At 36.7% G+C, this 25,737-nt stretch overlaps 1 protein-coding gene across 4 annotated transcripts in view; it reads left to right on the forward strand.

Annotated features, from left to right (window-relative positions):
- ASPM (assembly factor for spindle microtubules) overlaps positions 1 to 25,737 on the forward strand; it is a 52,787-nt gene that overhangs the window by 11,835 nt on the left and 15,215 nt on the right. Inside the window, exons 6-18 of one of the 4 annotated variants that reach the window (XM_045456674.1) lie at positions 1,346 to 1,591; positions 1,866 to 1,933; positions 4,423 to 4,564; positions 5,152 to 5,282; positions 6,263 to 6,438; positions 8,919 to 9,064; positions 9,153 to 9,238; positions 9,665 to 9,886; positions 11,194 to 11,401; positions 11,495 to 11,640; positions 11,750 to 11,878; positions 17,118 to 17,312; positions 19,654 to 24,408. In XM_045456674.1, coding sequence (XP_045312630.1) covers positions 1,346 to 1,591; positions 1,866 to 1,933; positions 4,423 to 4,564; positions 5,152 to 5,282; positions 6,263 to 6,438; positions 8,919 to 9,064; positions 9,153 to 9,238; positions 9,665 to 9,886; positions 11,194 to 11,401; positions 11,495 to 11,640; positions 11,750 to 11,878; positions 17,118 to 17,312; positions 19,654 to 24,408 — 6,650 coding nt within the window. The remainder of the gene's footprint in view (positions 1 to 1,345; positions 1,592 to 1,865; positions 1,934 to 4,422; positions 4,565 to 5,151; positions 5,283 to 6,262; positions 6,439 to 8,918; positions 9,065 to 9,152; positions 9,239 to 9,664; positions 9,887 to 11,193; positions 11,402 to 11,494; positions 11,641 to 11,749; positions 11,879 to 17,117; positions 17,313 to 19,653; positions 24,409 to 25,737) is intronic. The other 3 variants (XM_045456675.1, XM_045456676.1, XM_045456677.1) reach the window with 3 other exon arrangements.

Below are 25,737 nucleotides of genomic sequence, written 5' to 3' on the forward strand. Positions count from 1 at the left end.
AACATTAAATTAATGTTTAAGTTAAATAATACTGTTTTAACAGATAGTTTTTAACATGAATTTTCATTTTTTTAATTATACATATATATTATAGTTAATGGCATAGCTCACTAATTCATTGACATGAATGCTAAAGATTCATATAAGTGAGAATTTTTAGGGAATTCTGTACTAAAAGTACTAAACTTTTTTTTTTCTTTTTGCTTACCATTCTTGTTCATCAGCCAATTCAATTCCAGCCTTTCAGGGGAATGAGTTTTATTTTAATGCAAGTTCAGTCTGAATTAACAGTGAAACATGACTACTAAGAAATCCAATTCAATCTTAACCACATTAATAAAGTGTAATGTCCTGGTGAATAAATCTAATAGCCTTACATGACCTGATCCTTTCAGGCATATTGTCTTCCCTTTTTTTTTTCTTTTTTTGTCTCTACTTTCACATACCTTAGTTTGAGATGTGTGTAGGAAGACTACAGAATTTTGAGGAATCTTAAAACCAGTTGATATGGAGAAACATCTCAGTGTTTGTTCTGGAAAAGGGAAAACTCAGATGTAGAGCAAGATGGAAACATGCTGTCCTTCAAACATTTGAAGGCTTTTTTCCTGAGAGGAAGGGAAACTTAGCTTGTGCTACTCTTGCATAGAAATGATAGGGATCAGTTCAACTCAAGGTAAGGAAGAATCTTTGTAAACATTTAAATTGCCAAACCATCGCATATGCTGTCTTTAAGATGATGGTTTCTCCACTGTTACAGTGTTCAGGGAGAGGCCAGTCTATATTTGTTAAAGAACAATATATAGGATTTTCCCATTAAAAGCCCTTTGACTAGATGATCTCTAAGGCTGCTTTTCTTTTTCTCCAGAAGTAAACACAGCCTGATACTTAGTTCTCTTGGGAGAAAATGTGTTTTATAAAATTTCAAATTGCATTTCAAAATTTAATTGAGTTTTTTAAAGTCATGTTCTTTAAGAGACTTTTTTTTGCTTTTAATTTATGCAGAGGATGGAAACAGAGAAACCAGTTAGGAGACTATTTTAGTCTAGGTTAGAGTTGATTGATAGTGTTTGAACTTGGATAATAGTGGTGAGTAGCGCTAGAAGTAACTCTCACGTTAGACTTGGGATCCATTTTGCAGGTAGAGCTCCAGGTTGCGATGATAGAATGGCCCACGATATTGAGTGAAGAGTGACACTCCTATTTTGAGATAGGAAAGAGAAGAGCAAGCTTGTAAGGAGCAGAGAAGAAATCCTATTTTGGCCATCTTAAATTGCATGTATTGCTGGATTTAAGGATATGGATCTATAGTTTCACCGGAAACATTCTTCCTTTTGTTTTTACCCAGTAAATGCTGCTACTCTTCTTTTGGGAGTGGAGAGTCAACATAAAATCAGTGTTGCTAGAGCTCCTACAAAAGATGAAATGTCTCTCAGAGCTTACACTGCTCGGTGCCGGCTGAATCGATTACGTCGGGCAGCATGTCGTTTATTTACTTCTGAAAACATGGTCAAAGCTATTAAGAAGCTTGAAATTGAAATTGAAGCTAGGCGGTTGATTGTTCGGAAAGATAGACACCTCTGGAAAGATGTGGGTAAGAAGATATAGAAATCTTGAGATTAGTTCGTTGAAAACACTTGAGATTTTGTATTTTAGAGTCAGATTTGTACATGATTTCGCTTTGCTGCCCACCATCTTATACACTTTAATATGATCAATATACATTTAAGAATGGATATATATTTAAATTAATTGATTTCATGTATGTGATTATCTCCTTTTTCCACTGATTTCTCTCCATAAAATTTTATTTATTGTCTCTATTTGATTAGTGGTCTGAGCTTACTTGCTTTTCACATGCATTTCAGGAGAACGGCAGAAAGTCCTGAATTGGCTATTATCATATAATCCTTTGTGGCTACGTATCGGCCTAGAGGTGAGTATATACACTTCAGTTTCTGAAATGATATACTTTAAAAAAAGTATACTGTAAATTTTTTTAATTATTTTTAAAACTTTTTATTATATACTTTTATTGTATACTTTTTTATTATATATTCCTTTAGTAGACTTTTTATTATATATTTTTAAATTTTTTTTTTTCAACGTTTATTCATTTTTGGGACAGAGAGAGACAGAGCATGAACGGGGGAGGGGCAGAGAGAGAGGGAGACACAGAATCGGAAACAGGCTCCAGGCTCTGAGCCATCAGCCCAGAGTCTGACGTGGGGCTCGAACTCACGGACCGCGAGATCGTGACCTGGCTGAAGTCGGACGCCCAACCGACTGCGCCACCCAGGCGCCCCTATTATATATTTTTAATAGATTCTTTAATAAAATATAGTTTCATTTATAAAGTCATTTGGTTAGTTTAATTGATCTTTGAGTATAAAATTTAAGGTCCTTTAATAAATACTCATTAGGTAATTAGATCATGCCATTATGTATTATTGCCATGTCATCACAAAAGAACTTTCCTGGTAGTTTTCTTAAATATCAATAGTTTGGTACTTGATATAATAACAGGTATAGTAAACTCTTTTTTGAGCTTTTACAAATGATCATACTGGGCCATTTTAAATATATTTCAAATAATTGAAGCCTCTTTGAAACCCAGTGAGGTGTGTATTACTATTTCCATTTCACTGACAAAACTGAACCTTAGATTTTAAGTAACATGCCAGATGCCAACTAGTAGTCAGGATTTGAGACTATGCCAGTCTGATGCCAGAGTCCAAACTTGTAGCCATGTTGATGTAACTCTTCCCATAAAAACGTTGAATTTGAGTTTTTCACTTGGTGCATAGCTCAATAATACTTAGGATTTTAAAACTGAATGGAAAGGACCTTAGCGGTTGTAAATTAAAAATATGATTTTATTTAAAACATCCTCTCTGTGTTTATAGATTTCTTTCGTCTTTTACTGGTACACTTTTACATTTTCTTTAGGCTTTTTGCCATTGTCATGTGAGATATTCTGTTCTTCGGCTTATTCCAGGTGTTGGAATAGAATGATCTTTGGGACTGAAAGGAATTGTTAGCAATAATTTGGCTCTTATTTATCAAGAAGCTGTGGCACAAAGAGAACAAATGATAAGCTTACTGTGGTCATACAGCTGGATAGTGTCATTGCTAAGATTTCTTATTTCAGTTTAGTATACTTCGTTAATTGGAAAATTACGTATCAACCAGCTCTGCTTCACAAGTCAAATAATTCTAGAACCTTAACTGGAGTATAATCCCTCTATTTGGGACACAGCATTTTGTGCCAAAGGTAAAAAGCATGAGGTTTAGGTGGAAACTTAATGCCTTTTAAAACTTCTGCTTGGATAAAATGCGCATATTCCACCGGCCAGAGCACATTATTTGGCCAAACACAAATGAACTAGGACAGCAAGTCCATGGCAGTTGGTGGAGATGTACAATCCTTTTAGAGGGAAGCGAGGGATGAGTCCTTGTGAACACAATATTTTACCTCACCGCCACACCTTCAGGTTCTGGTAGTGGGCATAACCTTTGAGGATTTTAAGAAAACATCAAAGGCAAAAAACATAAGTAAATAAAAATACAGTTTTTCTATTTTGGCATATACTTGCTATGCTTTTATCTCTATATTTTGTTAACGTAAGGTTATAGGGTATAATTTGATATGTTTTTAGTTTTTTCTGATCACTTTAAAAATCATTAAACTAGACATGTTGATGTTAAACTAATTTCGTATTTAAATCATTAATTATAAATGGATCTGAACTTCCCAAATTGTTATCTTAGATTATTTGCAGATGGGTTTCCACGTGTTGACTATTAGAAAATTTTGAATATTTTCTTTTCTGTTGTATCTTCATGATATACTTAGCGCGACAATTCTAATTGAATTTGAACAATATGCCTACGTTTGGTAGTTTTTGTTTTTTTTTTAATGTTTGTTTCTTTTTGAGAGAGAGAGAGAGAGCGTGAACAGGAGAGGGGCAAGAGAGAGACAGGGAGACATAATACGAAGCAGGCTCCAGGGTCTGAGCTGTCAGCCCAGAGCCCAATGCAAGGCTTGAACTCATAAACTATGAGATCATGACCTGAGCTGAAATCAGTCACTTAATCAACTGAGCCACCCAGGCACCCCATACATTTGATAGTTCTTTAAAGGAAAACATTAAAATGTAAATATCACTTGTCAGATACTTAAGAATTTATCTTAGCCTTGAGCTTTTGCCTTTTTTCATCATACACCATATGCACTAAAAACTGCACAAAACATATACACAGTTTAAAGAAGTTATTTGGCAAATATCCATGTTATTTACATACTATTTAGAAAATAGAACATTAGAAGATCCTTAGAAGATCATAGTCTGCTCTCCCCCTCTTGTATCCCTTTGCTTCTTAAAGGTAACATAGTCTTGACTTTAGCTTTTAATTTCTTTTCAGACAATTTATGGAGAACTGATATCTTTGGAAGATAACAGTGATGTCACAGGGTTGGCTGTGTTTATTCTGAATCGCTTACTTTGGAATCCTGATATAGCCGCTGAGTATAGACACCCCAGTGTTCCTCATCTCTATAGAGATGGTAAGTAGTTCTGCCACCACCGCGTCCTCTCCACACTCTGCATAAATGTTGTCTTCTTATTCTTCCTGTCTCTGTTTAAATTTTACCTTCTTAGAGCTGCCAATATGAATAGTCAGTCCCTCTCTCTACTCTCCTCCCTTTCTTTACCCTCATCATTCCCCATCATTTCCTCCATCACTATAATTATTTTTACCTTTTTATTGTCTCTACTCACCCTGTCCCCAGAACTAGGCAGTAAGGCCTGCGGAGATCATAGTAGTTTTAGTTTGCTACCACATATGGCACCCAGGATGCTACCTGCATAGTAGGTGCTCATTAAATATTTGTTGCATGAGATAGACTAAATCAGTTGATATCTCTGTGCCTCTGTTTCCTCCTCTATGAACTGGAAATATTGAATGATACCCGCCTCATAGAGTTACTATGAGTAGTACATGAATTCATATATATAAAACACTGAGAAAAGCACATAGGGTTCTATTTATGCTTACTATTACTTTTCTTTATTAGCACATTGTTATCATATTTTCAGGTGAAACTTGTCTTTCACAGATTAACTTGCTGTGCTTTTTTGTACTTCATTGAAGGTCATGAAGAAGCTTTGTCTAAGTTTACATTGAAAAAGTTGTTGTTGTTGGTTTGTTTCCTTGATTATGCCAAAATCTCCAGACTTATTGATCATGATCCTTGTCTCTTCTGTAAAGACGCTGAATTCAAGGTATAGCTTTCATTTCTTTTATATTTCACATTTAAGACTTTTGCTTGTTTCTGTTGTATATTTTCTCCTTAGAAACTTTGAAGTTTCCCAAAGAACAGTAGTCTGGAGTGGAATAGTGTGTAGTCCGTCTTACTAGTAGTTCTAACCCCACCTAACCTAATGGTTGACCTTTCACCGGCACTCCCTATTAACTTTGATTTGAGAATCAATGAAACTATACTTCTGAGGAATTAACTTCGGGTTGGGGAGAGATTTCATTCCTAATTTAGCATATTATCAAATTAATACAGGGGCGCCTGGGTGGCTCAGTCGGTTGAGTGTCTGACTTCAGCTCAGGTCATGATCTCACGGTCTGTGAGTTCGAGCCCCGCGTCGGGCTCTGTGCTGACAGCTCCGAGCCTGGAGCCTGCTTCAGATTCTGTGTCTCCCTCTCTCTCTGATCCTCCCCCGTTCATGCTCTGTCTCTCTCTGTCTCAAAAATAAATAAACATTAAAAAAAAATTAATACTAATTTTTTGGAGTCTATTATTATGAGTAATTTTTTCCAAGGCCTTAAATTGGAAATAGATGTTCATTATTACTGTATGATATAAAACCGACATTTTTTTTCTTTAAATGTTTATTTGTTTATTTTGGGAGAGAGAGAGAGAGAACACATGCAGAAATAGTGGAAGAACAGAGAGAGACAGAGAGAGAGAGAGAGAGAGAGAGAGAGAGAGAGAGAATCCCAAGCAGGCCCCGCACTGTCATCACAGAGCCCGATGTGGGGCTCAATCTCATGAACTCTGAGATCATGACCTGAACTGAAGCCAAGAGTCAGACGCTTAACCAACTAAGCCACCCAGGCACGCCCTGACATTTTTTTTATACTACCATTAATTTTACTTTATTTCTATATGCTCAGAAATTTAAGAATTTGTTATTATTGTAAACAAAATTATAATCTTGGAATATAATACCTGCAACTTGTTTCTCCATAGACTAGTAAAGAAATTCTTCTGGCTTTTTCACGAGACTTCCTAAGTGGTGAAGGTGACCTTTCCCGTCACCTTAGCTTTTTGGGATTACCTGTTAACCATGTGCAGACACCATTTGATGAATTTGATTTTGCTGTTACAAATCTTGCTGTAGACTTGCAATGTGGAGTGCGTCTTGTGTAAGTAAGAAATAGAATTATTTTCCTTAATGGAATAGACTAAAATTTTCTAGAAAACACTTTTCTGTATTTACACAGTCTTTCCTGCTCTTTCATATAATGCAATAAATTTCAGGATTAAAAAACTTGGGGTAAGTATCTCCAACACTTTGGTAAAATGTGTCAATTTTAAACCATGTCTCCTGTCCACATTTTTTTTCCATGCTGGCAGTGACTAGGGTCACTGTGAGTAGGAACTATTGATGCCCCAGAATAGGAGTTGGGACAAGCATGGAACTAATTAAAATATCAAACATTTAAGTATCACGTGTATCATCAATGATTTCATGAGTACTCCATCACTTGGGACCAATTGTAGCAGTATTAATAACCTTGTTTTACATATGAGGAAAAGTAAGATGAAGTGACAGGCCTTGCCCAAGTTTTATATCATGATATTGAGACATAAACTCAGGATGTCTAGCTTCAAAGCACACAGCATCTGTCAGTAACAAACTAGAATCTTCGAAATGGGCTGTTATGTGAATTCAGTGTGCTGTTCCTGCTTTGGAAGGAGTGGTCATGAGCATGGTACTATAGTTGACCACTTTAAGACGTACGCATTGGAGACATTTGTCTTATTTCTAGGAAACTCTCCAAATTTATGTTACATTTGACATTTGTGAGGAAGGGATCTCTGGAAAAATCCCCACTTCTTCAAAAGCAACATACATGTCACATGCTTCCTTCTAAATTAAATTTCCATGAACATTCTTTTCTGATCATATGTTCTCACAGCAAGGTAATAGCTTTTGAACTTTATTGTAGCTTTCTCTTACTTGAGCAGTTTCCATAGAGGCTAGCGCATTGGCTGAAAATGTTTCACATGTTATTTTTGTATTTCATTTGTTCATTTCATAAATCCAAGCCGCCACATCTGTTTTCTGGACAATAAGAATTCACATTTTTAGACTTTTTCCACTTTCCAGGAGGGGCAGTGATTGGTTTCATGTTTAGTGCTATTTTCCACAATGACAGACATTTTTTATGTTTTTACAAGAGTTACTGAGGACTTAGCAGTATTGAACATTGATGCTTTTTATTTGATCAGAACCTCTCACTAGTTAAGAGACTTGACCATGCATACCAGATTTCTACTTTCTTCAGCGTCAGCAAAATGATCATAGATCTTTGAAGTTATTTGACAATGCTTGAGAATGGTTGATGTACTAATGCCATAAGTGATGAGGTGGTCTACTATTGCAGAAATGCTTCATATGTTGATTGGGCAGTTGACCTGGAATGATCTTAAGTTGCTTTCTAACCTTTAGAAATTATGGTTCTATAAACAATTCTGCCAAATTTTAGCTATATATAATAATCCATTGAAGCTTGCTTTTTCTATGGAAACACTGATTATTGTCTAGTAGATAAAATTCTAGTGACCTAGATGATATTAGGGGTTTGAATTTAAATTGGAGTATATGTGTCTTTTTGAGATAGGTGTTCATGTTTTTACAATAATCTGGTGTATATACCAGGATGGCTTTGGAATTTGATAAAACTGAGTTTGAGTTCTGATCTCAGTTCTGTCATTATTAGCTATGTGACCACAAGCAATTTACTTAATTTGTCTGGGCTTTGGTTCCTTCATCTGCAAAAAAGTGGGATAATAATGCCTGATTGTGGGATTTGCTATGAGGACTAAGAAAAGACAGCACGTCCTTGATTTGTAGAATACAGTAGCCCCTCCATAAATACACTTTCTCCTTTCCTTTCCCTGTAGAACTCTGTTATTTTGTTCATGTGTTCATTTATGTGTGTCTCATCTTTTTTTTTTTTTTTTTTTTTTTTTTTTTTAACATTCTGTTCATAGACCTCAAACCCCAGGCTTAAAATGAGAATGACTCTTATTTGCTAACTATGAAGCAACAGTTTTCAGATAGTTTTTTGGGATCTTTCTAACCTAAGATTCTTTAAATGTTGGAAATTTATGTGGGTGATAACTGTATTTAAATAAATTTCATCTTACGTATATATTTTATTTCGTTTTGTTTTTGTTTTTATATGTGTGTGTGTGGGGGGTTAAGTTTATTTGTATTTATTTTGAGAGAGAGAGGGAGAGAGAGAGAGAGAGCACAAGCCAGGGAGGGGCACAGAAAGAGGGAGAGAGAAAATCCCAAGCAGATCCCATGCTGTTAGCATGGAGTCCGACACGGGGCTCAATCTCACAAACTGTGAGAATATGACTAGAACTTCACCAACTGAGCCACCCAAGCACCCCTGTTTTTTTTTGTTTTTTAAAGCAAAGTTAAGTTTTTTTTTTCCTGTGATAAGGACAATCATACACTGACAGATTCTTAGCATCTCAGTGTGGGGAAGGTAAGGACAGGGTATTTATGACATTTTGGGATATGGTTTGAGCCCCATCTTTTGATGCAGGGGGCTTTTCCTATATATTTTTATATGACACTCTCATCTGAAAATTCCTTTATTGTTAGGCGAATCATGGAACTTCTCACACGGGACTGGAATCTCTCAAAGAAACTCAGGATCCCTGCAATAAGTCGTCTTCAGAAGATGCACAATGTCGACATTGTTCTTCAAATTCTTAGATCACGAGGAATTCAATTAAATGATGAACATGGTAAAAATTGAGTAAAGATAAAAATTTTTCTTCTCACCAAAAATTGATATATACATAGATTGTGCTAACAAACTGATTTCATTTACAGGAAATGCAATCCTATCTAAGGATATTGTGGATAGGCACAGAGAAAAAACTCTGGCGTTACTTTGGAAAATAGCATTTGCTTTTCAGGTATTGTACATTTTGTAAATTTTGCACTTTTTGTCAATTTTCAGTACTGATTTATAGAAGCATTTTGCATCAGGTAAGGACTAGCAAAATTACTAGGGTTTATTCTGTCCCAGGAACTGTGGTAATTGCTTTATATATATTCCAATTTAATCTTCACAACACCTGTGTAAGGTAGGTGTTGTCATTACCTCATAGGTAAGAAAACCAAAGCTAAAAGTTACCTTATTGATAGGAAGCAGAGACGAGACTAGAACCCAGGATCGTGTGGTCCCAAATCTTCTGTGTGATTCACATGACACACATTAACCACTATGCATTCCACTGCTTCATAAACTATGTTTACCGTAAGGAAAAAGACTAACTTTTGTGGGTTACAAATGACACACGAAAAACATAAAGAGACTTAGCTTTTTTTGTGTGTTTCAGGTGGATATTTCCCTTAATTTAGACCAGTTGAAAGAAGAAATTGACTTTTTAAAACACACACAGAGTCTGAAGAAAACAACGTCTGCACTGTCATGCCATTCTGATGCTATTATCAATAAGGAAAAAGACAAAAGGAATAGTGGTTCCTTTGAACGATATAGTGAGAGCATAAAGCTGTTGATGGATTGGGTAAATGCTGTTTGTGCTTTCTATAATAAAAAGGTAAGTTTCTTTGTTTTGTTTTGTTTTACTTCAGTGTCTTTAAATACATTTTGGTTAAAGTCAGACTTCAATTCCTAAAATATTTCATTGCATTTCTTAAATAATTTAGTTTATATATGAGCAAACTTGTCCTCAAATGAGTGAGGATATTTTCACTTACTGTATTTAATCTGTCACCAATTGTGTAATGCACAATTACTAAGAAAAATTGTTCTAGTCAGAAGTTTTAATAGGAGACACTTGTATAAAACTGGGACACCTAAGGATCACACCCTTTTTATAAAGGTAAATTCAAATAAACCCATCATGTAGGAAGGATCAGTAGAGAACCGGACCGCTGGGTACAAGGAGGAGGAAAAAATCTAAGTTGAGTGTTTTATTAGACTGATACTATATTTCTGTGTGAACTATACCTTTAATTGTAAATATGTAAAAATGAATAAAATATCTGGTAGGGAATATGAAGCCAGAAAAATGATACAGAATACATGTAACTAAATATTGTAAAGTATTATACCTTGAACAACTCTGGTTATAGAAAAAAAGTCAGATAGATGGATCATCTTCTACGTTTTAACTAAATATTAGAGAGCCACTAAAGATTAGCAGAGAGTGTGTTCCAAACCTTTCTCTTAACTTCTGGTGTTGCTGGCAATCCTTGGCATTCCTTCACTTACAGATACATTATTCCAATCTCCACCTCTGTTCTCACATAGCATCTTCCTGTGTCTGCCTCTGTGTGTCTCTCCATATAAGGATACCAGACATACTGATACTGAGAACCCACACTACTGCAGTATGACCTCATCTCAACAAATTAAATCTGCAGTGAGTCTATATCTGAATAATGTGACATTCTCAGGTCCTAGGAAGGACGCGGATTTTTTAGGGATCCTATTTCTCCCAGCACAATAATCAAAAAATTTTTTTCATGTTTATTTATTTTTGAGAGAGAGACAGAGCATGAACAGGGGAGGGGAAGAGAGAGGGAGGGAGACCCAGACACGAAGCAGGCTTCAGGCTCTGAGCTGTCAGCACAGAGCCCAACTCAGGGCTCGAACTGATGAAATCTGGAGATCGTGACCTGAGCCGAAGTTGGACACTCAACCAACCGAGCCACTCAAATTTTGTTTTTGAAATAGAATTTTATAATTGAGAATTTGGCTATAAATATAATATTCTTCTAGGTCCTATTAACACCTAATGTGATATTCTCAGCTATTAAAAGGAAATACGGACCATAAAACCACTAATAACCTATATTACTATATAATCCCAGTTAATTATGTTTCTGGTATTTCCATCAGGTGGAGAATTTTACAGTGTCTTTCTCAGATGGGCGTGTGTTGTGTTACCTGATCCATCACTACCATCCTTACTATGTGCCTTTTGATGCTATATGTCAGCGCACTACTCAGACCGTAGAATGCACCCAGACTGGTTCAGTGGTGTTAAATTCATCCTCTGAATCCGATGGAAGTTCTCTGGATTTGTCTCTTAAAGCACTTGATCATGGTTAGTCCCTTTTGGCTGATGAACGTTTCAATTTTTTCTTTGCCGTGTGAGATTTTTGACTGGACCTGTCTAATCTCTTTTTTATTTGCATAGTAGAAAACACTTCAGAACTATACAAAGAACTGCTAGAAAATGAGAAGAAAAATTTTCAGTTGGTTAGGTCTGCAGTTAGAGACCTTGGTGGAATACCTGCTATGATTCATCATTCAGATATGTCCAATACGATTCCTGACGAAAAGGTAAGCAAAAGAAGAGTTTCTAACTAAGAATAAGAGTCTCAGAAGGTGACAGTAAAAGTTGCACAATCTCTGTTAAACATCTGCTTTCATCCCTTCTGTTGTCTCTTAGGTGGTTATTACCTATTTGTCATTTCTTTGTGCAAGACTTTTGGATCTTTGTAAAGAAACAAGAGCTGCTCGACTTATACAGACAACTTGGAGAAAATACAAACAAAAAACAGACCTAAAACGTCATCAGGTACTACTAAAAAATGAAAACACTGTAATGTGAATTGTACTTCACAAAATGCCAGTTGGTTGATTCCTGATAGGATTTTTACGTTTTATTGATGTGTGGAACTGTGGACATAATTTTAGTAATTGTGTGTGTTTTGAGTTAGGGATGGATATTTCTCCCTAACTCCTGATGTTTGCTTCAGTGGATGTGTCTTCCAGCCGCTTTCCCCAAGTTTGCTCCGGGGGAAGTAGAATAACTTACTTCCTTTGTAAATTTGTAAAAGTAAACTCAGGAGACCTGACTCAGCATTTGCTTCTTCTTGGACACTAATGTATCTCCAGGGAACAGGACCTTTCCATGAGGTTTTCATGCTGTGTTCGGGGAGGCTTGGTGCTGGAGTGCCCCTTGGGTCTAGGCGTCTAGTGTCTGGTTTTGCAGTTCAGTTAGCCAGTTCATTCTGTCTGTCATGAAACTGTTTTCCAGTGTTTTCTTTATTAGTTTATTTTTTTTTTAATGTTTATTTATTTTTGAGAGAGAGAGTGGGGGAGAGAGAGAGAGAGAGACATGGAGCACGAGTGGGGGAAGGGTAGACAGGGAGACACAGAATCTGAAACAGGCTCTCGGCTCTGAGCTGTCAGCACAGAGCCCGATGCGGGGCTTGAACCCACGAACTGTGAGATCATGACCTGAGTCCAAGTCAGATGCTTAACTGACTGAGCCACCCAGTCTCCCCTCTTTATTAGTTTAAAAGTGGTACTTTGGTTTCTGTTGTTTTATTTCTCAAGATATTTAGGACCTGGGCATAGGGATAGGAATGTTACTTATTATTTCCCTTTGTGACCCTAATACTATACAACTTTGTATTAACATAAGTGATTTTTTGAGTTTCAAGAAAAATGTGATTTTTAACCATCTGTTAAGTGGTGTTGATCAAGTTGAACAAACTATTTTAGTCCTTTTTTCTACCTACTCCTTCCACTAATAATCCTATATTCACTTGTTTGGAAAATCAAACAAAATAAAATGAGCAACCATGCTTGATACATTTATTAGGTATTTCAGAAATACATTCCACCCGGTACTGCTCCTCAATTTTGAGTTACTGTGCATTTAGGATAGAGTCCTTAATAACTCTATAAAAACAGTTACATTTTGGCAACTCTTACACATACCATGTATTTTGTCATAGTTTATCAGACTCAGAAATAACATTAATTGAAATTTGCTTTCACCCTACTCAAACTCTTGGTAGTAACTTTTGGGAGCTAGGCAGTGGCTTATACTCACAAATGGTCTTTTCTGCTGTCATATCTTCTTTGTGCCTTCTTTTGCCCTCCATCTTCTCAGTATCTGCCTCCTTGCCCACATATCCCTTCAAGGATAACTTTTGTACTTTTGGAAGCTTGTAGGAGAATTGCTTTAGGAGAGTTTTCAGTGAAGACTCTTTCCTGGCTAGTTCTCAAATTATTTCATTAATTCTGTTTATATGATATTAAATAAGATACTTAAAATCCCAAGAAACAGATATTTATCAGAATTTGTGGGGGGTCGGTGAGTGGCAAATGAAATCTTCATTTTCCTGCTCAAGATGATCTTGTTTTAAGAAGCTATAAACTGCAAAGATTTCTTAGCTCTTTGCTGGTGAGATCTCTTTTCCTGATTTATTTCTTTGATATAAGTAGTAGAAATTTCCCTATTTTTTAGAGACCACTGCTTTTCTCCTTTCTCAAGTGACCATGTTCCCTCTCTCATACAATTATGCTAACATCCAATTATATCTTTTCATTTGCTATTTGGAACATTAAGCAGTAGGTTCCCTGTATATTCTCATAGAAATATTATAAGCTAATAAACCTATAAATACCAACTTGAGATAGCTGATTTTTCAGGTGTTAAATTTACTTTCATGTCACTGTTGTAATTCGTATAAACTATCCATTGAGAATAGAATGGCTCAAGTTCTTGCAGAGACAAGTGAAAATTGACTAATGGCCCAATTACCTAATGAATGAAGCAGGATTGTCCAAGGGTCTCCTGACCTGTTCTACCGTTTAGTTCTTCCCGTCAAAGTGTCGGCACAAACTGCAAAGCAAAGTAAATCCCTGTGTTTGGCTCATATGCAAGATAAAATAAAACAAGCCTGTAACAGGTTGGCTGTTGGCTGTCCAACAGCATAGGATTTAAAATGATGACGGTGGTCTAATTTAGAAAACAGTCAGTGACTGCCAGCATTGGAACTTTCACCATCAGTTTGTATAAGTTTTCAAAGTTGCTAATTTCATCACATGCTCACCTCCTTGAATTTGTCTACTTTCCATCTGTAGCTTCCCTAATGTCACATAAAATCGTTCCATTTACTTTGCTTGAGATTGAGATAGCCTTCAAACAGGAAAGTGTTAACTTACCTTAGCCTACTGTATCTAAGAATGCCCCTTGCTCTTAGAACTCTTGACTCAAATGCAACTTTTGACTCCATTTTTTTAAGCTAATAGGGAATGCTTTTTTAAACCCAGTTTTTAAAAATTGTGGTGAAGAACACATATCATAAAACTTACCGTCTTAACTTTTTTTCAGCGTACAGTTCAATAGTGTTAAGCGTGTTTACATTGCTATGAAACAGAGCTCTAGAATTTGTTTAACTTGCACAACTGAAATTGTGCTCATGAAATAACTCCCGTTTCCCTCTCCCCCAGCCCTGGAAATCATCATGCTACTTTCTATTTCTATGAAGGGTGACTATTTTAGATGCCTCATATATGTGAAGTCATGCGATATTTGCCCTTTTGTCAGTGGATCATTTCACCTAGTGTATGTCCTCAAGGTTCATCCATGTTGTAGCTTGTGGAAGAATTTCCTTCATTTTAAAGGCTGCATAGTATTCCATTGTGTGTATATTACCACATTTGGTTTATACATTCATCTTTCACTGGGCATTTGGGTTATTCCCACCTGTGGGTTCTTGTGACTAATACCTCTGAACATGGGTGTGTCTCTTTGAAAGACTGTACCTTCAGTTTTTTGGAATATGTACCCAGAAGTGGGATTGCTAGACATATGGTAGTTTCAGTTTTAAACTTTTTTTGAAGAACTGCCATACTATTTCATTGCATTTTACAATCCCACCAATAGTGCATGAGGATTCCAACTTCTCCACATCCCTGCCAATACTCATTAATAGTACAGAGATATCTCATTGTGGTTTTGATTTGCGTTTCTCTGATAATTGGTGTTGTTGAGCATCTTTTCATTTGTGTGTTAGCCATTCGTATGTCAGGCTATCGGATATTTCTGTTGTTGAGTTATAGGAATTCTTTATATATTCTAGGTACAAGTACCTTATTACATATATGATTTGCAAATATTTTTTTTCTCATTCTGTAGATGGTTTTTCTCTCTGTTGATTGTGTCCTTCGCAGAAAATAATTTTTTTGTTTGATGTAACCCCATTTGTCTACTCTTTGTTTTTGTTGCTTGTGCTTTTGGTGTCATCCTATAAATCATTGCTAAATCCAATGTTAATCAAATTTTTCTCTATGTTTTCTATAAGTAGTTTTATAGTTTTAGCTCCTACATTTAGGACTTTAGTCCATTGGGAGTTAATTTATATGGCATAAGAAAAGGGTCTAACTTCTTTCTTTTGTATATGGATATCTAGTTTTTCCAGCATCATTTACTAAAGAGACTATTCTTTTCCCATAGATCATTCTTGGTACCCTTGTCAAGGATCATTTATCCACATATATGAGGGTGTATTTGTGGGCTCTCTATTCTGTGCCATTGGTCTATATGCCTGTCTTTCTGCTAGGACCACACTGTTTGATTATTGTAGCTCTGAAATATGTTTTGAAATTGTGGCAGGGGGGGATGCTTTTAATTTGGCTATTTGTAGCCTTAAAGTCCATATGCTTCACATGGGACTTACTGACAGTGATATTAGATGGCTTACTGAGTTTGTTGGACATAATTCCGCAGCCCAGTTTTAGAATTGTCTAGTCTTTTCTCACTCAGAAGTGATCTAATATATGACTCTCACCATTTGTTAGTATTTGTTTCAATCCATTAACTACATTTTTCCTTTCTTAGAGTGGCAGTTTGATCCCTTCCGTAAGTGAATGTGTTCCCATACTGTGCAGTTTTCACTCAACAACTGATTAGGATTAATTAATAACTAGAATCTATAGCTAATATCTGTATAGAGCCCATCCTTGGATGGTGAGCTGTCCCATTTAGCTACAAAGAGGTTGTCACACGTGCTATAAATTGTTCTTGTCATAAGAGGGAATGACTTATATTCTAATTTCCAGTTCAGGTAACTGAAATGATAAATCTAGCCTTGAAGAGTTTGGCAAAGTGATTGCCTAGTTCAAACCCTGGTTATCTTACCAGTGGACTGACAATCTACTTGACTGCTCTGTCTCAGTTTCCTCATAGTCATAAAATTAGTATCTGTTCATCTGCTCTTACAGTTGTGTGAGATTTAGATGAACCATTCATGAAGTGTTTAGAATGGTGCCTAGTGCCTAGTGCCTAGTAAGTATTTAACCTATGTTGTTTTTCTTAGTAATGCATTATTAGGAGTCACAGATCTAGAGACATGTAGGGTACTAGCCTATAGTGCTCCCAGGGTAGGTGGCTCCTCTTTGAGCACCTATGCTGTCGGGCATAGGTCCTGATACCACGTCTCATAATCCAATATTCTTATCTTTTGAGTGTCTATGCTGTAAAACCGTTGTAGCCTGTGCTAAAAGTGGTATTTTGCTGCTTCTCTCTTTTTGTTAATTCTTTTGTTCAAGTTGTAACAAAACAATACTATATTCTATTGCAAGGCATTTTGTTTATTTTAGGGTCTCTTCCCCAACACCCCCCCATAGTCCCCTCTTTTTAAAAAATCAAGCATGAATCTGGGCCATAATCTGATAAACATACCATATTTAAATTGCCTTTACATTTATTATTGACAATCTGTGGTATGTCAAACATGTGTATGATCTTTATCTTAGACTTACATTTACTAGGAATTTTTGTTTCATCCTATAAATATATATGCAAATCCACCTATCGGACCATTCATCATTCCCAGAATTATCTTTACTCCAAAGATGAGCCTATCTTAAGTCTGAGGAATGTTTTATTTTCAGGATCAATTTGATTAATATTTAACAAATTATTTTCTTACAAATAATGGTTTAGGGTCTTAAGTAATTAAGTTTTTGATTCATATTTGCTTGTTTTTGTTTTTTGTCTTTTTTTTTTTTTTTAGGAGAGAGACAAAGCTGCAAGAATCATTCAATCAGCTGTAATCAGTTTTCTATCTAAACAACGATTGAAAAAGGAGATTAATGCAGCATTGGCCATTCAGAAACATTGGCGAAGACTCTTAGCACAAAGAAAGTTATTAATGTTAAAAAAGGAAAAACTAGAAAAAGTTCAAAATAAATCAGCATCAGTTATTCAGGTATAGCATCCTGGTATTTTGAATTTAAAAAGTTTTAATGACATTTTTAAGAAAGAAAGTAAAATATAAAGTTTTAAAGTATCTCTTAGGCTTTCGTGTTTTTCTCGTACTTTAACAAATATTTAATACTTTCCTACTACCTACTACTATGATCAGCATAAGGCTCAAACAAATCAAAATGCTTCCTTTGCTTTGAAGGAGCGAATAGTCTTAATTCTTTACCCCTTCTGTCTTTTTTTTTTTTTTTTTTTTTTTTTTTTTAACGTTTATTTATTTTTGAGACAGAGAGAGACAGACCATGAACGGGGGAGGGTCAGAGAGAGAGGGAGACACAGAATCCGAAACAGGCTCCAGGCTCTGAGCTGTCAGCACAGAGCCCGACACGGGGCTCGAACTCACGGACCGCGAGATCATGGCCTGAGCTGAAGTCGGACGCTTAACCAACTGAGCCACCCAGGCGCCCCTGTCTTTGTTTTATATTAGAGGTTTGCAGTCTTCTCCATGGGACATGCTGAGCCACTGTACCATTTTACTTTGTATGTCCACAAACTCTACCACGCTCTTTTTTTTAATCTTTACTATGAGTCCTGGAAACTTCTTTTGGGATAAATGTGTGCGTTTTCCTCTGTAGCCCACTTAGTTGGTATATAATGAAATATTACTTATAATCTATGTATAGAATGCCTATGTTAATTTCCTGCTTAGAAAAAATTTTTAACATATCTACTTTACATAATAGACATATTCCATTCCACATATCTTCGTGTGAGATTTTGATATTAGATTCTATTTTGATAACATCGGAAAGGTGTACTATTTAAATTTGCCCTATGTAAATGTCATTGAAGCTTCACCCCATAATTTTATATTTTATAAATTCGGAAATTTTTGTGTCTGGCTACTACTGTTGATGAGTGAAGGATTCTGATTTAACAAATTATCTTTTTTGAACCATTTTTAAATGTGAAATATTACTCATAGAAAATTGCACAAAACACAAATGTAGAGCCTGATGGTTTTTCACAAAGTGAATACCCATGTAACCACCTCCTAGGTCAAGAAATAGAATATTGTCAGCTTCTCAGAAGCCATTTCTCAGTCCATTAGCTTCCTCACCCCAGCCCAAAGTAACCATTATTCTAATATATGCTAATCATGGCTTTTTTCTACACATCTTTAAACACTATCATTTTGTCTTGCCTGTTTTTTTTTTTTTTTTTAATTTTATCTAGATGGGTCCAAACAAGGTAAATTCTTTTATTCTACATTATTAAATTTGTGATATTCATTAGTGTTGAGTTTAACTGTGGTTTAACTTTCAGTCTCTGATATTCTGTAATTTACTTATAATGTTTTAATTATTTATGCATCTCTTTATAGTAAGAGAAATAATGTGCTGTACACATTATTTCTCATCAGACTGAAGAGTAGAAACAGAACCACAATTGACACATAGTAAAGGAATAAGGCAATATCTGTTGAAAAATCTTAGAGGGTCCCTAACTCTCCTCACCCATGGGTGGGTGTGCTTGGACCAAGCACAGGTGCATAACAATGGGCAGTGCTAATGGAGACAGAGGTACCTCAACCCTAAAATGTTTTCCTTATGTGTAAGGAAAATTCATCTGCAGTAGGGAATTCTTCCCCAACCCTCACCCTGACGAAGGAATTAGGGACTGTGGGTGGTATGAGAAGGAAGCAACCTTGGCTATTCAAGAGATAAACAGTTTGTCATTTCTCAGATCTTTTCAGAATACTACTTTTTGACCGTGAGTCTATAATTCCAAAATTTGGGAAGAAGTAATTTTATTTTTAATGAGAAAAATGAGAGTGATCTGGCTCACTTGTTTCTCAAATTCCTGTGTTTAAACTATTAGACCTGAACAGGGTCCATCACGTAAACAGTTTCCAATGATTACCAGATAGCTTAGCAGTCTTGATATTAAGGAGAAAATACAAAATCTAAAGGTATATTTATAGGAAATTACTTAGAATCAATAGATAGCAGAATGTCACTATAATTTTATTTTGACTGTTTCTTATATGTTATTCTAATAGAACATAAACTTGCTTATATTTCTTATGTTTCTGAAATACAGATGCAATATAAATACCATTAAGATTGAGATCATGATTTCTGAATTGGCTACAGCTGTGTCAATATAGAAACTACATAACTACAAACATAAACAAAAACAAGAGACAAGTAATTTCCAAAAATATATTGTTTTTTTAATTTAACTTGTTTATTTTTAAGCAAAATGTTAGGAAAAATACTTGCAGAGGTGTTAAGTATAGAAAGTTATGTCTGTTTTACTTTGTGTCCTTTCTTACATTTCAGAGGTATTGGAGAAGATATTCCACTAGAAAACAATTTCTGAAATTGAAGTATTATTCAGTCATCCTGCAATCTAGGATAAGAATGATAATAGCAGTTGCTTCTTACAAACGATATCTTTGGGCTACAGTTACAATTCAGAGACATTGGCTTGCTTATTTAAGAAGGAAACATGATCAACAGAGATATGAGTTGCTAAAATCATCATCTCTTATAATCCAGTCTGTGTTCAGAAGATGGAAGCAACATAAAATGCAATTACAAATAAAAGCTACAATAATATTGCAAAGAGCTTTTAGAGAATGGCATGTCAGGAAACGAGCTAAAGAAGAAAAATCTGCTGTTGTCATACAGTCATGGTATAGAATGCACAAAGAATTACGGAAATATATTCACCTTAGATCTTGTGTTGTTATCATTCAGACAAGGTTTCGGTGCCTTCAAGCCCAAAAGTCATATAAAAGAAGAAAAGAGGCTATACTGACTATCCAAAAGTTCTACAGAGCACATCTGAAAGGAAAGACTGAGCGCGCCAACTATTTGCAGAAACGGGCTGCAGCCATTCAACTACAGGCTGCTTTCAGAGGGATGAAAGCTCGCAATTTACACAGACAAATTAGAGCTGCTTGTGTTTTTCAGTCATACTGGAGAATGAGACGAGACAAATTTCGATTTCTAAACCTTAAGAAAATTACTATCAAATTGCAGGCACAAGTAAGAATGCATCAGCAATTACAGAAATATAAGAAGATAAAGAAAGCTGCCCTTATAATTCAGATTCATCTTCGAGCTTCTATTTTAGCCAAGAGAGCTCTAGCATCTTACCAGAAAACCCATTCTGCTGTCATTGTTCTACAGTCTGCATATAGAGGGATGCAAGCCAGGAGAAAGTTTATTCACATCCTCACATCCATTATAAAAATTCAATCATATTATAGAGCTTATATTTCCAGAAAAAAATTTCTGAGACTGAAACATGCTACAGTAAAGTTACAGTCAATTGTCAAGATGAAACAGACTCGTAAACAGTATTTACATCTGAGAGCAGCCACACTATTTATCCAGCAATGGTACCGGTCCATAAAAGTGGCTGCACTAAAGAGAGAAGAATACGTCCAGATGCGGGAATCTTGTATCAAACTGCAAGCTTTTGTTAGAGGTCACCTGGTTCGAAAGCAGATGAGGTCACAGAGAAAAGCTGCTGTTTCACTACAATCTTATTTCAGAATGAGAAAGATACGGCAGCACTACCTGGAAATGTATAAAGCAGCTGTTGTCATTCAGAATTACTATCGCGCTTACAAAGCACAGGTCAGTCAGAGGAAGAACTTCCTGCAAGTTAAAAGAGCAGTTACTTGTGTGCAGGCAGCTTACAGAGGTTATAAAGTACGCCAGCTAATCAAACAGCAATCTATAGCTGCTCTTAAAATTCAAACTGCTTTTAGAGGCTATAGTAAAAGGAAGAAATATCAGTATGTGCTTCAGTCTATTATCAAGATTCAGAGATGGTACAGGACATACAGGACTGTTCGTGATGTAAGAATGCAATTTTTAAAGACAAAGGCAGCTGTGATTTCTCTCCAATCTGCTTATCGTGGCTGGAAAGTTCGAACGCAGATCAGAAGGGAACTTCAAGCTGCAGTGAGGATTCAGTCTGCTTTTAGAATGGCCCAAACCCAGAAACAGTTCAGATTGTTCAAAACAGCAGCACTAGTCATCCAGCAACATCTGAGAGCATGGAGCGCGGGAAAGAAGCAACGTATGGAATACACTGAACTCCGTGACGCAGCACTGATGCTTCAGTCTACATGGAAGGGAAAAATAGTGAGAAGGCAGATTCGAAAGCAGCACAAATGTGCTGTCATCATACAGTCATACTACAGAATGCATGTGCAGCAAAAGAAGTGGGACATCATGAAAAAAGCTGCTCGTCTGATTCAAATGTATTATAGGGCGTACAGGATTGGAAGGAGACAGCGTCAGTTGTATCTGAAAACCAAAGCGGCCATAGTCATCATACAGTCTGCTTACCGAAGTATGAGAGTAAGAAAGAAAATAAAGGAGTACAACAAAGCGGCAGTCGCTATACAGTCTACTTATAGAGCTTACAAAGCCAAAAAAAACTATGCAACCTACAGAGCTTCTGCTGTTCTAATTCAGAGATGGTATCGAAATATCAAAATTGCAAACCGTCAACGTAAGGAATATCTTAATTTAAAGAAGACAGCAGTTAAAATTCAAGCTGTTTTTAGAGGTATTAGAGCGAGAAGACGTATTCAACACATGCACACGGCAGCCACTTTCATTAAAGCCATGTTTAAAATGCATCAAGCAAAAGTAAGATACCACAAAATGAGAACAGCAGCTGTCCTCATTCAGGTAAGATACAGAGCATATTGTCAAGGTAAAATTCAGCGTGCCAAGTACCTGACAATTTTGAAAGCTGTTACTGTTCTTCAGGCAAGTTTTAGAGGAGTAAGAGTTAGACAGACTCTCAGGAAGATGCAGAATGCAGCAATACGCATTCAGTCCTGTTACAGAAGATACAGACAGCAAACGTATTTTAATAAGTTAAAGAAGGTAACACAAACAGTACAGCAGAGGTACCGGGCAGTGAAGGAGAGAAATGTACAATTTCAAAGGTATAACAAATTAAGGCATTCCGCCATATGCATTCAGGCTGGTTTTAGGGGGATGAAAGCTAGAAGACATTTAAGAATGATGCATTTAGCTGCAACTCTGATTCAGAGGAGATTTAGAACTCTGAAGATGAGAAGAAGATTTCTGTCTCTCAGGAAAACCGCTCTTTGGGTTCAGAGAAAATACCGTGCAACTGTTTGTGCAAAGCATCACTTACAACAATTCCTGCGGTTACAAAAGACGGTCATTACACTCCAGTCATCATACAGAGGATGGGTGGTAAGGAAAAAGATGCAAGAGATGCACAGGGCTGCCACTGTCATCCAGGCAGCTTTCAGAATGCACAGAGCACACGTGAGGTACCAGGCCGTGAGACAAGCCTCCGTTGTAATCCAGCAGCGACACCAAGCGAACAGGGCTGCCAAACTGCAGAGACAATGTTATCTCCAACAAAGACATTCTGCCCTGATCCTTCAGGCTGCATTTAGGGGTATGAAAGCGAGAAGGCATTTGAAAATGATGCATTCCTCTGCCGTGCTTATTCAGAGCAGGTTTAGGGGTTTAGTGGTAAGGAAAAGATTTGTTTCCCTCAAAAAAGCTGCTGTTTTTGTGCAGAGGAGATATCGGGCCACCACGTGTGCCAGGCGTCACTTGCATCAATTCTTGACAGTACAAAAGGCGGTCATTACAATCCAGTCATCTTACCGAAGACTGATGGCAAAGAAGAAGGTTCAGGCGATGCACAGGGCTGCAGCTCTCATCCAGGCCACTTACAGAATGCACAGGACGTATGTTACCTTTCAGGCTTGGAAATATGCCTCAATTCTAATTCAGCAACATTACCGGATATACAGAGCTGCAAAACTGCAAAGAGAAAATTATGTCCGACAAAGACATTCTGCTTTGGTCATTCAGGCTGCATATAAGGGAATGAAAGCAAGACAGCTGTTAAGAGAAAAACACAGAGCTGCTATCATAATACAAAGCACATATCGAATGTATAGACAGTATCTTTTTTACCGAAAGATTCAGTGGGCCACAAAAGTAATCCAAAAAATATATAGAGCAAAGAAGAGGAAAGCACTTCAACACGATGCACTCAGGAAAGTAGCGGCCTGTGTTCAGGCAGATTTCCAGGACATGATCATAAGGAAACAGATTCAGGAGCAGCATCAGGCTGCCACTGTTCTTCAGAAGCATCTTAAGGCCTCCAAAGTAAGGAAGCATTATCTGCACTTCAGAGCAAAAGTAGTCTTTGTTCAGAGGAGATACAGAGCACTAACTGCAGTGCGTACCCAAGCGGTCATTTGTATACAGTCTTCCTACAGAGGCTTTAAGGTCCGAAAGGATATCCAGCGTATGCACCTGGCTGCCACCCTCATTCAGTCACTCTACCGAATGCATAGGGCCAAACTTGATTATCGGGCAAAGAAAACTGCCGTTGTTCTTATACAGTATTATTATAGGTCATACGTCAGGGTAAAAATGGAAAGAAAAAATTTCTTAGCACTCCAGAAATCTGTACGAATTATTCAGGCTGCTTTTAGAGGCATGAAAGTTAGACAGAAATTGAAAAACCTATCTGAGGCAAAGATGGCAGCCTTTGAGAAGCGATCTGCATTCTGCCACCACAGAACTGAAACTCCGTATGAAGCTGTGCAAAGCTCAGCACTTAGGATTCAGAAGTGGCATAGAGCTTCTCTAGTTGCTTGTTCACAGGAGGCAGAGTGTCATTCCCAGGGCAGGGCTGCAGTAACGATTCAAAAAGCTTTTTGTAAAACGACCACAGAAATACTGGAAACACAGAAGCATGCTGCCCTACGAATTCAGTCCTTCCTTCAGATGGCTGTGTGTCGGAGAAGATTTGTCCAGCAGAAAAGAGCTGCTGTAACCCTACAGCAGTATTTCAGGACATGGCAAGCAAGAAAGCAGTTTTTATTGTATAGGAAAGCAGCATCGGTTTTACAAAATCACCACAGAGGCTTTTTGTCTGCAAAACCTCAAAGAGCAGCATATTTACACGTTAGGAGCAGTGTTATCATTATTCAAGCTAGAACAAGAGGATTTATACAGAAACGAAAGTTTCAGAAAATTAAGGATAGCACCATAAAAATCCAGGTACTTGTACATTTAAATGTAACGCTTGCATTCTTAACCAATATTTGTTAGATTTATAAAATGAGTTTAAGCAGATCATAAAACATAATACTTAGTTTACATGACCATTTCACTTTTCTTCCAAAATGGAACGTTTTTGAGAGTGGGAAAAGGGAACTAATAATTCAGCTAAGACAGTGCAGAACTAGAATTCCTCTGGACATGATCACTCTACGCTTGTTGCATTTCAGTGGGTGTTAATTTTGAGAATATAGTTTGATTATAGTTTTACTCTTTTGAGTAAAATTATTTTTTAAGTGAGAAATTTAAGCTAAGGTAAAGTGATATTTGGCCAAGTTTAGGCCAAATGGTATAATTTTATTCCTCTAACAATCTGCTAATAAGACCTACTTAAGCTAGATAGGCCTGTGTAGTTTATTCAGAGCATTTAGCACTTCTGGTTTCCAAAGCAATTTTATATTATTTTTTTCATTCTATTATTATTATTATTATTACATATAACATATATATACACATTATATTAATATGTATATGTATAATATTTATATACACATATTAACATGCATATGTATGGTATATTAAATTATACATATATTAAGTTGAGATGTTATGCTCAAGAATGAATTGGAAAGAGCCCACTAAAATATATCCAAGGAACATTCTAGTTGTAGGAGATAACAGGGAGTTCAAAACCTAGAGCGAGAGTGTGTGTAGTACTGTGAAAAGAGTGATTGGACACCAGGATGGCAATAGAGGGAGTGAGATTGTGGATAGCTTTGTAAGACATAGAAAGGTAGTCATTTTCCATCAGATTAAAAGAAGTTCTAGAAGAGTTTAAAAAGAAGACCAGAATCATATTTTTATTTTGAAAATAATTGCTCTGGCAATAATGTGGAAGAGGGACTGGAAGGGGAACAAGACTAGAAGCAGAGAGACCAGCCAGGAGGCTGTTGGCAGTAGGTCAGGTGAAAGATAGTTTAGTGGTGGCAGTGGGATTGCAAGGATTCGTTTGAGTGGAGGGCGTAGTACTTGCATCACATAGAGCCTAAACGAGTTTTCAATCCACGTGCGCGACTTAAGTAACAGCAGATGCTACCATTTGCTGACAGAGGCAGCAGAGAGGAGCAGACTGGAAGATTGACGAGGCGTGCAGTTTGGGGTACATGATGAAGTTGAAGTATCTAGCAAGGCAGCTGGCTGTGTTTGGAGAGTAGTACAGATTTCGGAATTTGACTTCTACATTATTGGCATACATAGCATCGTTGAAGTCATGGAGTGATGGGATCACGTAGGAGTAATGTGGAAAATGGGTAAAAGGAGAGAGCCTGC

Source organism: Leopardus geoffroyi, chromosome C3 (assembly GCF_018350155.1).
Source record: "Leopardus geoffroyi isolate Oge1 chromosome C3, O.geoffroyi_Oge1_pat1.0, whole genome shotgun sequence".
NCBI classification, from domain to species: Eukaryota; Metazoa; Chordata; class Mammalia; order Carnivora; family Felidae; genus Leopardus; species Leopardus geoffroyi.